This window comes from Schistocerca nitens, chromosome 2, assembly GCF_023898315.1.
Source record: "Schistocerca nitens isolate TAMUIC-IGC-003100 chromosome 2, iqSchNite1.1, whole genome shotgun sequence".
NCBI classification, from domain to species: domain Eukaryota; kingdom Metazoa; phylum Arthropoda; class Insecta; order Orthoptera; family Acrididae; genus Schistocerca; species Schistocerca nitens.
The window spans coordinates 1,163,827,202-1,163,840,814 of record NC_064615.1 but is presented as its reverse complement, the minus strand read 5'-3'; the positions used below and the strand labels follow the sequence as shown (position 1 = coordinate 1,163,840,814).

General features: G+C 42.7%; 1 protein-coding gene across 4 annotated transcripts in view; it reads left to right on the top strand.

Moving 5' to 3' along the window:
- LOC126237506 (monocarboxylate transporter 14-like) overlaps positions 1-13,613 on the top strand; it is a 314,416-nt gene that overhangs the window by 233,012 nt on the left and 67,791 nt on the right. For 3 of the 4 annotated variants that reach the window (XM_049947665.1, XM_049947664.1, XM_049947663.1), the window contains exon 4: positions 2,290-2,639. In XM_049947665.1, coding sequence (XP_049803622.1) covers positions 2,290-2,639 — 350 coding nt within the window. The remainder of the gene's footprint in view (positions 1-2,289; positions 2,640-13,613) is intronic. The other variant, XM_049947666.1, reaches the window with a different exon arrangement.

Genomic DNA, 13,613 nt, shown 5'->3' with positions numbered 1-13,613 from the left:
CGTTACCCGCTCTGGTCGTTCGGTGGTTTTTGTTTGGACGCCAGGTCACGTTGGCATCCCGGGGAACGAACGTGTTGACAGGCTGGCCAAAGGGGCGATAGACGCCCCAGCTTTGGAGATCGGCCTTACGGCTCGCGACCCGCAGCTGGTGTTGCGCCGTCAGGTGCTTGGGATGTGGGCTGCTGAGTGGCGTGGCATGACAGCCCCGAATTAACTGCGGGCTGTCAAGGAGACGACCGACGTGTGGCGTTCCTCCCTGCGGGCTTCTCGCAGGGACTCGGTGGTCCTGTGTTGGCTGCGCATCGTCCATACATACCTGACGCACGGCCATCTGTTGTGTCAGGAGGATCCCCCCCCTGTGTCGGTGTGGGTCCCGGCTGACGGTCGGCCACATTTTGCTGGAGTGTCCTCGACTGCGCACACTCCGGCAATCTTTTAATCTCCAGGGCACTTTGGCTTTGGTTTTATCCGACTATGCCTCCATGGCTGACAATGTTTTACATTTTATCCGTGGTAGTCCTTTTTATGGTTCGATTTAGGGAGGTCCTGCACCTTTCCCTTTCTGTGTCTTTTGTCCTCGTGTCTCTCAATATTTGTTGCTGTTTTGTTGTGTCGTCGGATGGTTGACTCTTTCCCCCCCCCCCCCCCCCCCCTTTTTTTTTTTTTTTTTTTTTTTGTCAGTCAACCAGTCTCCGGCCATTTTCTTTTCTTCTGTTTCTTTCTGTTTGGTGTTCGTCTGTACTCTTCTTTTCTGTAGTGTACGTTGGCTAATTTGTGTTCTTTAGTGCCTGGGGGGGGAGTCTCCTTCCCCTTGGGGTTTTATCTGCTCCGCGCCTTTGTCTCGTCTGTTTTTGGAATGGGGGACTGATGACCTTAGCTGTTTAGTCCCCCTTAAACATCCCAACAACCACCATCCTAGGCAATTTCTGAGTGCTGTACCTCTGGTAAGTGATGGGTGATGTATGTTCTCTCATTGCAGTCTGCTTTCGAGGGCTTCCAGCTGCTTCCTAGATAGGACACTTTGCTGCCTTTCTTCCTGTATCCCTCCTTTCCTCATTTTTTTCCCCCTTACCTAGCCTTTTTTGACCTTTGGTAGACCTTGGGGTTTTCTTCTCATTGGTTTTGCACAGTAGGCCATCTCTGATGTAGAGACACGTTGACCTCTCTGTTCAAGGAAAAAGGGACTGATGACCTAGTAGTGTGCTCCCTTTAATCAACCAACCAACCTCCCGTGGCTTGATCATAATGTTAACTTTATCTGCTTTGAGTATGTGGTATCCACATCTGCTCATAAGTCAAGGGTGGCTGCTCTCTCCATACGTGAAATGTTATTGTAGGGTGTACCCATGTAAACACTTGACAAAATTACCTACAAATTTTCTCTGATGCATCTGCTGTTATTAAATTACAAGAGAATTGCTGGATGTCAGAAATTGCCTACCATATTTCAGCAAAGTCTTCTGTTCACTGATAAAGTATTGTTAAGTTCCTCTATTAAGGCCCTACTGGTACGTGTGTAGGGGGCCTACTTGTACCTGTGTTGGGTACTTCTAAATCACTGCAGGAGTGTACTTGGGGAAAGTTCTCCTTATCAATATCAGGTGAATCAGATTCTGCAAAATCACAGCAAAACATTAGTGATGTGGAACGTGAAGTTTCCCAGTGACGGCATTCTAGGTTGTGTTCAGGTGGTAGTCATAATTTTGATGAATACAGGTTTTCCGGCAGTTGTATTACCACTGATTCAACAACATTGGAATTGCACAAATTTGTTATATGTGCCACAATGTTTGTTCCATTATAATCCATTGAATGACAAGAAACAGAAAATGTCTGGTACTTGAGAATTTGCTGCCTTGTGAAGGAATTGAATAGCTTCCAGTTGCCTGTTTGACTTATATAACACAGTATTTGTACAGTAATATTACATTCCTGTGCACATTTCCTGCTGAAGGACGCTTGTGTGTCAGATATATCAGTAGATAAATATTTTAATCATGTTAGCAGCGACATAAAGTAGATAATGAAAACTGTAGAACTTAATTGTGAGCTAGTTAGCTGCAAAGTTTTATGTGCACTATTTATGAGGTACGTCTCATATTTAATGATTTGTTAAAATATTCTTTACATCATGTATCTTTTTTGAAAACATGAGTTGTCACTATCTGAAACTGTTGTAGCCATAAATAATTGCGCAGCCAATCTTCTTCTGTTGCTACATAGTTTTTCAGTTGAGGAATTTATCTTGAATTGAAGTAATCATAAATAACACTGTTAACCGTTTTACAGGTTCCACTGGAAGTGCTGGAATCACTCTGCACTAAGAGGAGAGTGTTCAGTGTAATAATGGAAAATTATCCAAGCCTACTTTCGTGCAGAAGTATGTCAGATAAAGGTATCAACAAGCTTCCTGTAACATCACACTCAGTTTCTCACCGTATCCCAGTGTCAATGGAGGTGCACATTCCCAAGAAAGAAGAATTAATTCCAGCTTGCGAGTACGAAGGAAACGATGCAGAAAAACCTACTCAGCAGGCTACATCACCACTGCTGCCTAATGGAGGAGTGACACAGCCAATAAATATAATTCCACTGGCTACAGGGCCATCAAACTACCTGAAAGGCATCCGTATGCACAGGTGATAAGTGTATGATTGCACAGATATAAGTTTTCTTGTTGTATATGAATGCAGGTGTGTGTGTGTGTGTGTGTGTGTGTGTGTGTGTGTGTGTGTGTGTAAATTCTGTAATGTTATATCCATATTAGTTGTATCAGAAATATGAGAATAGGCAAATGGGGAACCACATTATGTTTCCTGAATACATGCATTTCTCTCTTACTGGGAGTGAATGGCTATTTACGATCTGTACAGAAACCAGATGGCAGCTATAAGAGTCGAGGGGCAAACAGTGATTGGGAAGGGAGTGAGACAGGGTTGTAACGTATCCCCGATGATATTCAATCTATATATTGAGCAAGCAGTAAAGGAAACAAAAGAAAAATTTGGAGTAGGGATTAAAATCCATGGAAAGAAATAAAAACTTTGAAGTTTGCCGATGCCATTGTAATTCTGTCAGTCAGCAAAGGGCCTGGAAGAGCAGTTGAATGGAATGGACAGAGTCTTGGAAGGAGGATATAAGATGAACATCACAAAAGGAAAATTAGGCTAATGGAATGTAGTCGAATTAAATCAGGTGATGCTGAGGGAATTGTATCAGGTAACGAGACACTTAAAAGTAGTAAATTAGTTTTGCTATCTGAGGTGCAAACTAACTGATAATGGTCAAAGTAGAGACGATATGAAATGTAGACTGCCAATTGCAAGGAAAGCGTTTTTGAAGAAGAGAAATTTGTTAACATCGAGTATAGATTTAAGTGTCAGGAAGTCGTTTCTGAAAGTATTTGTATGGAGTGTAGCCATGTATGGAAGTGAAACTTGGACGATAAATAGTTTATACAAGAAGAGCATAGAAGCTTTTGAAATGTGGTGCTACAGAAGAATGCTGAAGATCGGATGGGTAGATCACATAACTAATGAGGAGGTACTGAACAGAATTGGGGAGAAGAGGAATTTGTGGGACAACTTCACTGGAAGGGATAGGTTGATAGGACATATTCTGAGGCATCAAGGGATCACCAATTTAGTACTGGAGGGAAGAGTGGAGCGTAAAAATTGTAGAGGGAGACTAAACAGATGAATACACTTCACAGATTCAGAAGGCTGTAGGTTGCAGTAGGTACATGGAGATGAAGCTTGCACAGGATAGAGTAGCATGGAGAGCTGCATCAAACCAGTCTCTCAACTGAAGACAACAGCAAAACAAATATCTACATACCAACCAAGGGTGTGGATGATGGGGACATTGAAGAAACTCGTGATAATATCATTGACCTAACAAAATATGTTTAAGATCTGATGGAATAGCCTTAAATTTGTTGAAAATGCAGCAGTAAGGGTACTAGTATTCAAAACAACATTACGAATTATAGTTGAGATACTAGATTTAATATGTAATGAAAAAGTAAAAATGTTGAAAGTGAACGGGAAGAAGTCACCCGGAAATGAAATTAGCTGTATATATATAGACATTCTAGAGAAGAACTGATGGCAAGTAGTTGTCAAAGATAAATACTTACATTAAAACATGGAACTGTAGATGCTTCACATAGGCTATTTAATAATAACCACAGGGATCACAGAATAAGGAGCATAATGATGAAAAAACAGTTAAGGTAATTGGGTAGTGGAAATAGAAGAAACACTGGGGTAAACTTTAGAGTTGACCAGAAGAAATTCTTGATAGAAAAAGTTTGCTAAAATAATATGCAACTCTTATGGGCATCAGGCCATAGAACAAAGGAAGAATTATTGACTGGTAAGTTTTGGTAGAATTTAAATACTTTTAGGCATAAAGACCACTCACCAAAAAGCAGAAGTATTGCCTTAGACATACAAAACAAAGACAACTTCCGAGCTTGCAGAGTAAATCCTTTCTTGAGCTAGAGTAAGAGTACAAACGAAGAGAGAGAGAGAGAGAGAGAGAGAGAGAGAGAGAGAGAGAGCACACGCGCACACACACACACACGTACATACGTACACACGGTCCCCTACATCGTGTTGACTGGATGCACAATGCCAGGACTGCAGGTACATGAAATAGTGTAGGGGTGGGGAGGATTGTGCTAGGTGGGGTGGGTAGAGAGGGGGAGGTGTAGAAGGCAGGAAGAGGGGTTGGGGTGGGTAGCTAGTGGCTCTGGGGGAGGTAGCTAGTTGGCTGGTAGGAGTGTGGGAGAGACAGGTGCCAGGTCCATAGGCTATGCATTTGATGCATAGATGTTGAAATCAGAGGGGAGGGGGCACAAAATGAAGGTGACCAGGGGCATGAACTAAGAGGGTGCGACAGGATGGAGGAAGGGGAAACTATTGGGTGAAGGGTGGGGACAATGGACAGGTTGTATATGCCCTGAGATGACTGGAAAATCTGGGAAAACCCAGGAACTTTTTCGTCTGAACTGTGAAAAACGTGGTAATTTTTTGGAATTCTGGGAATTTTACACTGTTTCAGCCTTCAGTCAATTTTTTTTGTAATTTTGACTGGTAAGAACTGGTACTCTAGCAAAGAATATTACTGTATCCTGCTACTGCAGAATAATACTGCAGCAGTAAAACATAAATGAGAAAAAACCAAAATATAACTTGAATTGCAATGGAAATGCACCATTTACAACAAGGAAACACAGTGCACAAACGAGTGTGTGCTAACAGCAAAAAATGTCAAAGGCTTTAGGATGAAGACTATGCAATACTTCCAATGAGTGTGATGACCCAACTGTTTACATTAGGTTCGTTTGAGCAGTTGCCAGCGGGCTTATGTGCTTGTGCTGTAGAGTCGTGTATGAGCAGCACCTTCTTCTGCTTCTGGCTGCTTGAAGTGTTGCTGTTTGCTGTATTGGTAGTAGCAGCAAGCAGCTGGATGCTAACAGGAAAAAATTTTATGGTGTGCCCAAGCTGCCAGATTTGTGTATGCGCAGAGCAAGTTGTTGTTTGGAGGGGGGGGGGGTGGTAAGTCAGTTGGTCTCCATGTGATCCATGCTTACATTTAGTGATTTTGCTGTTTCCTCTTTGTTTACAGGTCTCATGTCAAATGAAAACAAAATAAATTTTTGTGGCTGGGAGCTATCAAGTGAATTATAATACATTCGCATAATTATGGAAGTTTAAATATGTTATTAGTTCAGTTTTCTGATTTTATTTTATTTATAATTGCCTTGCAAAACAATGAAGTTATTTATGTTTGTTGCTAAAGAAATTTGGCTGTTATTAATCTTTCTCACTGAGGCAATTAATTTATTTGAAACGAAGTGTTTCATTCAACAATATTGGCTAGTGTCAACTGTTGGCTGAATTTCAAATACATGCTTTCATGTTCTTGCATGTATAGCATTATGCCATAATAAAGAGCCAAACATGAGATGATAAAGTACTTCTACTCCAAGAAAATTTACATCCTGAAAACCGCAATGGAAAACTTAATATCAGGTTGGGGTGTACTTCATTGGGAATCTGGACATACAACTGTGCACTGAAAACCAAATTGTGCATTTTTCTTTTAGACATAATGTAAGATCTCTTACTGCTTTATACTCGTAAACATATATGCTTCCTCCCTCATTGTAGCTGTGAACACACAGCAACGCCTGTGTTTTCTTCCTCCGGCAACTGCTGAAATGAACCTATTTCTAACAGGTCACGGGGAAATATTGTGAATGGTGGTTTGAGAAGCATTACTGTAAAGTGAATTTTCTTTTACACAACATGAATTATGTTATGTATGAGAATTTGCGATGAATTTTTTATATCACAGAGCATTTGACTCTCGTTTAAGACTTAATACTTTGAGGACCACCGACTTAGACGAATTTCGATCCCAGAAGACCAGACATTTATGTTAATCATTTTAAATTTCGTGGCACATTCTTGTGATCCATTTTAACCCATTGAGTGCTGCACCGACGTGTGAGGCTGGCCGTGTCAAGCCTGCCCTTGGGGCCGCCTAATTCGTGTACCTGCGGGGGGGAACTTTTTGTACCATTTAACAGATTTACACACAGATGCAACAGAGCTTAATAGGATATTGTAGTGGTCTACTGCTCCCATATTCGCATTGTAATCAACAACACATTGCAGCTTCATTACTTTTTCGCCAGTCATCCTGTTTCTTTCCCGTGTCACGCATTTCTGTAGCGTCGCAGGTAGTCAGCATGAATACTTCTCTTGTCGCACCACTTGAAGGCAAGCATTGCGTCAGTTGACATAAGCTCAACTCCTCCTCGTTTCAGTTTCTTTTGTAGCTTTGGAAAGTTGTGCCTGTTCTTACGTACAGTACCGCATGCTGCTGTTCTCTGGTTGTGAAGCCAGAGGAACAAGGCTGGACTTGTATACCAATTGTCGACATACAGGGTAAGTCCACGTTCAAGGTATTGCTTCATTAGTGTTGCCACAATATCACCAGATTTCCCCAAATTATGGACTTCAATTTCTGTTGTTGTGCCTGTGAATACAATGAAATCAAAGATGTATCCAGTTCTACAGTCGCACAACGCGAATGTTTTGATTCTAAATCTACTTCGTTTTGAAGGAAAGCATTGTTTAAAAAGATGAGACCTTTGAACAATAATAGGCTTTCATCGACAAGAGTGTTTTGTATGGATTAAATGCAGTGTGGAACGCCACATGAACTGTATCAGTTATTTTCCTAATTTTAAACAAACTGTCATCTCCATGATTGACAGTTTGTCACTAAAATGCAACATTCTCAAAAGTAACATAAAACAGTCAAGAGACATAACTTCACCAAAAATTTGAGTACTCAGAAGTACATCTCTGGACCAGTATTCCTTTATTCTCAACTTTTTGACACGAGCCATGAGAAGTCAAATACCAATGAAGCTATACATTTCCTCAAAACCTGTATCTTTCCAGGTGGATAGACAAGAACGAACGGATTCAAACGAATTTGCCATGGTGAAAGTGAAAAATCGCTTCGTTTAAAGTGCTACAAATACAACAGATCTTTTGATAGAAATAGCATGAAAAAGGATAGAACGCTTGAATCAGGCGCTAGTTGGCAATTACGTCCTGAAGATGAGTCATCAAATGCATGAAGTACTGGACTGAAATCACGTTTGTGCCCATCAGACTTCTCATTTTCACTGTAGATTGGCCTTTTACGTATTGATTTGTCTTCACTCTAAAGAAGAACTGTCCTGGCGAGTTCTGCTAGGTGAAGTACGAGGGGCATTTGAAAAGTCCGCGCAAAAATAAAAACTACTTACGTGCTTGGGGTAAATCTTTTTTATTTTTCGACATAGTCTCCTTTTAGACTTATACTCTTCGTCCAGCGCTGTTCTAATTTGTTGATCCCTTCCGAATAATAGGAATTGTCCAAGTCTGCAAAATAGCTATTAGTTGCTGCAGTCACCTCCTCGTTTGAATAAAATCTTTGTCCCGCCAGCCATTTCTTCAAATTGGGGAGCAAATAGTAGTCAGAGGGAGCAAAGTCTGGAGAATAGGGGGGACGTGAAATGAGTTGCAATCCTGTTTCCAATAATTTTGCGACCACAACTGCTGAGGTGTGTGCTGGTGCATTGTGATGGAAAAGGACTTTTTTGTGGTCCAATTGCTGGCGTTTTTCTTGCAGCTCGGTTTTCAGATGGTTCAGTAACAATGAATAATATGCACCTGTAATAGTTTTACCCTTTTCCAGATAATGGATGAGGATTATCCCTTGCGAATCCTAAAAGACAGTTGCCATAACCTTTCCGGCCGAAGGAATGGTCTTCGCCTTTTCTGGTGCAGAGTCTCCCTTGGTAACCCATTGTTTAGACACTTGCTTGCTCTTAGTATAGTAATATATCCATGTTTCATCCACAGTGAAGAAACGATGCTTAAAGTCCTGTGTATTCTTCCTGAGCAGCTGCAAACCATCCTTGAAACATGTCACACGATTCCGTTTTTGGTGAAGCGTGAGCAATCGTGGAACCCATCTTGAGGATAGCTTTCTCGTGTCCAAATGTGTATGCAAAATATTATGTACCCTTTCATTCGAGATGCCCACTGCACTGGCAATCTCACGCACCTTAACTCTTCTGTCATCCATCTTCATATCATGGATTTTATCAATGATTTCTGGAGTCATAACCTCCACCGGTTGCCCAGAACGTTCAGCATCACATGGGCCCATATGGCCATTCCTAAAATTTTGAAACAACTTATAAACTGTTCTAATCAAAGGTGCAGAGTCTCTGCAATGTTTATCAAGCTTCTCTTTAGTCTCCTGAGGCATTTGCCTTTCATAAAGTAATGTTTAATCACCACACGATATTCTTTTTCGTCCATTTTTTGACACTGACTCGACTTCCTTGATTCACACGAACACCAAATATAAAGAAATAAACCAATATGGCTGAAACTTGGTGTGTCATCTTACCAAAGATGGTACTAACTAAACATGGCCTCGATACGCGCCGGTGGTGCCATTTCTCGGATGCCCCTCGTATGTGGAGGTTTATTACTACGAGATTCTTCTGATGAATCTTCATTGTCACTACATTCATTGAAGATGCTACACTCACTCTCACTCCTTGTCAGTATCTCCAGTATCTATTCGTCAGTGCCACAACGCTGATGTGCCATTTGTCTATGGAACTCAAAAGTGACAGCACTCTAAAAATCCTGATGAAATGGCAGATAGCTAAACGACACCCCAGAAGAAGAATGCAGAAGATCACATGAATCCGCTAGCACGAATGTCGAATAGCAACTGCGGAATCCGTAGCAGTGTTTCTTATATAGCAGGGACAGTGGCACAGAACAACAAATAGGGTAAATCCATCCCAGGGAGTGCACGGGACAAAAGAACTTGCGACGGGCTGGCATGTAGCCCTGAGCGGCCATTGACATCAGCAGGCCCACAGCCAGTGGAACCGGCTGCGGTATAAGCCGTCATTAGGACTCAAGTACTGGCCAGGCTGCGTGGCGAATGCCGTCTGCAGGGCCCATGGGAAAGCCCATTTCAGCAGCAAACAACGTCCACAAGCCCCGCGGCAAGGTGGAGTGCCACAGCATATCACGTCTGCAGTACTCAAAGGGTTAAAGTACAACACATGCACAAAAAAACAAAAAAATAAAAATATTACATGTGAAAGCTTAGCATTTCTTGTAGGTACATTGTGTACATTGATTTAAATCATTAACTTTTCGTTTTTGTGTGTTCATGTTACTTAACAGTTATGTTGATATTGGCTGAGGCTAACTACATCATGTCATATGCGCTGAATATCTGCTGTCATTGGCAGAGAGGATCACGTGACATGAGCTATGATTGGCTTACAAAAGGGCATCACAATCTCAATATGAATGCTTCGGAAAGTAACGTGCTGTGTTTGGAATCAAATTTGTACTTTTGTAATACCAAAATATGCAGCGTATCGTAATACAAAAATATGCAGCATACATGTTGCTGAACATCAAATATCTTCCCAGATCATATTTTTTGCAGGGTTTTGTTTCCTACAGTGCCGGAAAGTTCTGTGCCTCTGTATAAAACTGTAGCCATTCATAGGATTGATAAAATTCCAAGGGAAAGTATACTTTCTCTTAACACGGAAAAAGTGTATTTTGAACTGGGAAATCTGGAAAAAATCTGATTTTTTTTTCCATTTTTTGTTAATTACTGAAGGTATAGGCTAAGAAATGTTGTGGGGGCAAAGGATACATTGCCAGGGTAATTCCCATCCGTGTAGCTCAGGAAAGATAGTGGTGGAGGGAGGACTCCAAATGGCCTGGGTTGTGAAGCAGCCACTGAAATTCAGCATGTTATGCTCAGCTGCATGTTGTGTGTGCAACCAGATGGTCAGCTTTGTTCTTCGCCATAGTTTGGCAGCGTGCATTTATCCCGGTGCGTAGCTGTTTGGTTGTCTTACAGACATAAAAGCTGTGCAGTGATTGCACAGAGTTGGTATACAACATGTCTGCTTTAACAAGTGTCCTGGCCTCCAGTAGGACAGGATAAGCCTATTAAAGGATGGCAGTGGGTTGTTGTGAGTGGGTGGATTGGGCAGGTACTGCATCAGTCTTTCACTGGGATGTGATCCCTATTGAAAGGGGTTGTGGATCAGAGTGGCTTAGGAATGGACTAGGATGTTATGTAGGTTGGGTGGACCACAAAACACCACTTCAGAAGGGGTGGAAGGATCTTTGGTAAGATGTCTCTCATTTTGTGGTGTGATGACAGATATGTAGGCACCCCGGTGGTCCCGGTCGCCTACGGTGGACTGGATGGCCGAGTGGTGACCTCTCCAGTTGTCAGGATGCTAGGAAATGGCTGTAGAAGCGCCAGAAATGCCAAAGAAACATTATTAATTCATAACACCTTTATTCCTGCCGAGTACAACGTGACTTGGTGATATCAATGATTTTCCCCGAGTCCTCGCTGACTCGTAGCGATGACACCAGATCCGGGCCGCGCAGTCTTGCTAGTGCAGCGCCTTGTGCTGTGACGTAGTGGAGGAATGTCCTTACTTCGGCCGCGCGTGGCTGGCGGTGCCCAACACTAAATTGTGATCCCTAGATGCCTCGGAATGTATCCTATCAACCGATGATCCCTTCTTCTAGTCTGGTTGTGCCACAAATTTCTTTTCTCCCCAATTATGTTCAGTTCCTCCTTGTTAGTTACATGGGCAACCCACCTAATCTTCAGCATTCTTCTGTAGCACCACATTTGAAAAGCTTCTGTTCTCCTCTTGTCCAAGCTGTTTCTCACCCACATTTGACTTCCATACAAGGCCATCACAGAAATACTTTCAGGAAAGACTTCCAGCATGATGTTAACAAATTTCTCTTCAGAAACACTTACCTTGCCATTGGTAGTGTACCTTTGATATCCTCTCTACATCGCCCATCATCAGTTATTTTGCTGCACAAATAGCAACACTTATCTACTACTTTGTATCTTGTTTCCTAATTTAATTCTGCACTTTAAGGTCCTTTGCTGTCTCTGACAGAATGAAGTCAACGCCAGTCCCTCACAAACCTGACACTTCAGAATCACTTCCTCACTACATACATAAAGTCTCCAAAATGGAAACCCTTGCGCTGGCTGCTGTGACCGAGCGGTTCTAGGCACTTCAGTCCGGAACCGCGCTGCTGCTATGGTCACAGGTTCAAATCCTGCCTCGGACATGGATGTGTGTGATGTCCTTAGGGTAGATAGGTTTAAGTAGTTCTAAGTCTAGGGGACTGATGACCTCAGATGTTAAGTTCCATAGTGCATAGAGCCATTTGAACCATTTGAAACCCTTGCTCTCCAGTACCTGGAAGAGAATGCCAGATACCATTCCCATAAATTGTCCAACCTGTTGACATCCTGCTCCACCACTCATAGGATACAGATCTTGCTTAGCTGACCTTTTCCAGTTTACCACATCCTCCAAAACTCCCTCTCGACACTCCAAAAAATCCAGAACCCAGTCAGACCCACAAGACACTGTTGTTAATCTTTCCACAAAAAACCTCAATCCTACATAATTCTCAGTCCTCTCCATAGGCTTCACTTTCAGATCCACACGGAAGTATAACCGTGATGGACTTGCCAAAGACCCACTTTCCTTCTGCCATTCTGTACAGTGGAAATACTTGCCACCAACTCCTCCAACCAAAGCTAACGTGAAGCCTCACACAGTTCATATCACCATCCAACTTTAATCTTTCCATCTAACCATGCCGTAATCACCTTCCAGAAACTCCTTACATCCAACTTGGTGTCGTCATCCTTCCCCAAGTCCATTCCAAAGAACAAAAACCTTTCAGCAGACAAAAAGACAACCATACACAACCTCTCAACAGATCCTGACCTAATAATGCTCCTTTGCAGACAAAGGCTCCACAACTGTCTTGATGTGCACGACAGAAGGCTTCTGCCAACTGTCTTGACTCCTTCAAATAAGTTCTACCATAATGATTCCATCCCTACTGAAATACTTCAGCCCATCCCAGAACCTCTTATCTCCTTGCCCTGATGACATCCTACACACTCACCTTCTAGTTGCTCCCAAATGTGCAGACCAACACTCCTTGATGCCCCACTGTAGCTGGTTATTGTGCTCCTCTAGAATTTTAGCTCTTGTTGACCAACACCTCCAACCAGTTCTCCAAACCCTAGCTACCCACGTCAGAGGTATTAACCACATCCTTTATCCCCTAAATCACTCCAGGCAAATGCCGGGATGGTTCCTCTGTAAGGGCACGGCCGACTTCCTTCCCCATCCTTCCCTAATCCGATGAGACCGATGACCACGCTGTCTGGTCTCCTTCCCCAAAACCAACCAACCAACCACATCCTTTATCAACTCCCCACCATCCCTACCCCTGTTATCTCCTGTATCCCACCTTGTCACTGCAGTAGTAGTCACATTTCTATTCACAAACATCCCTCATGCCTGTAGCCTCACTGCTACCGAACACTCCCCTCTCGTATTGTGCTTCAGGTTTCAAATCCCCTCATACAAACTGTAGCCTGGCCCAAAACTACTACTTCTTTGAAGTGAAGGTATATAAACAAATCTGGCACAGCCATGGGCACCTGCATGATGCCCTCCTTGGTCAATCTATTTGTGGGCCATCCAGAGGGAAACTTCCTAGCCTTCCAAAACTCCAAATCCTGGTCTGGTTGAAGTTCAGTGATGATATCTTCATGATTTAGATTGAAAAGCAAGACACACTATCCTCCTTCCTTTGCAACTTCAACATGTACTCTCCCATCTGTTTCACCAGGTCCTCCTCAAGTCGAGGTGTCAACCTCCAGGAGTTGTGATGACTCCATCCACACCTCTGTCCACATTAAAACCCGCCAAGCACCAACAGTTCCTGCATCTTGACAGCTGCCATATGAAAAAATCCCTCCCATGGACAGTGTATTTGCAGTGACAAGAACTCCCTTGCCCAGTACACTGAAGGCCTCAAGAGGGTGTTCACAGACAAGCACTACCCCATAAACCCACTCTGCAAACGAGATTTCCCATGCCATATTCTCGTACATCATCTTCACACAGT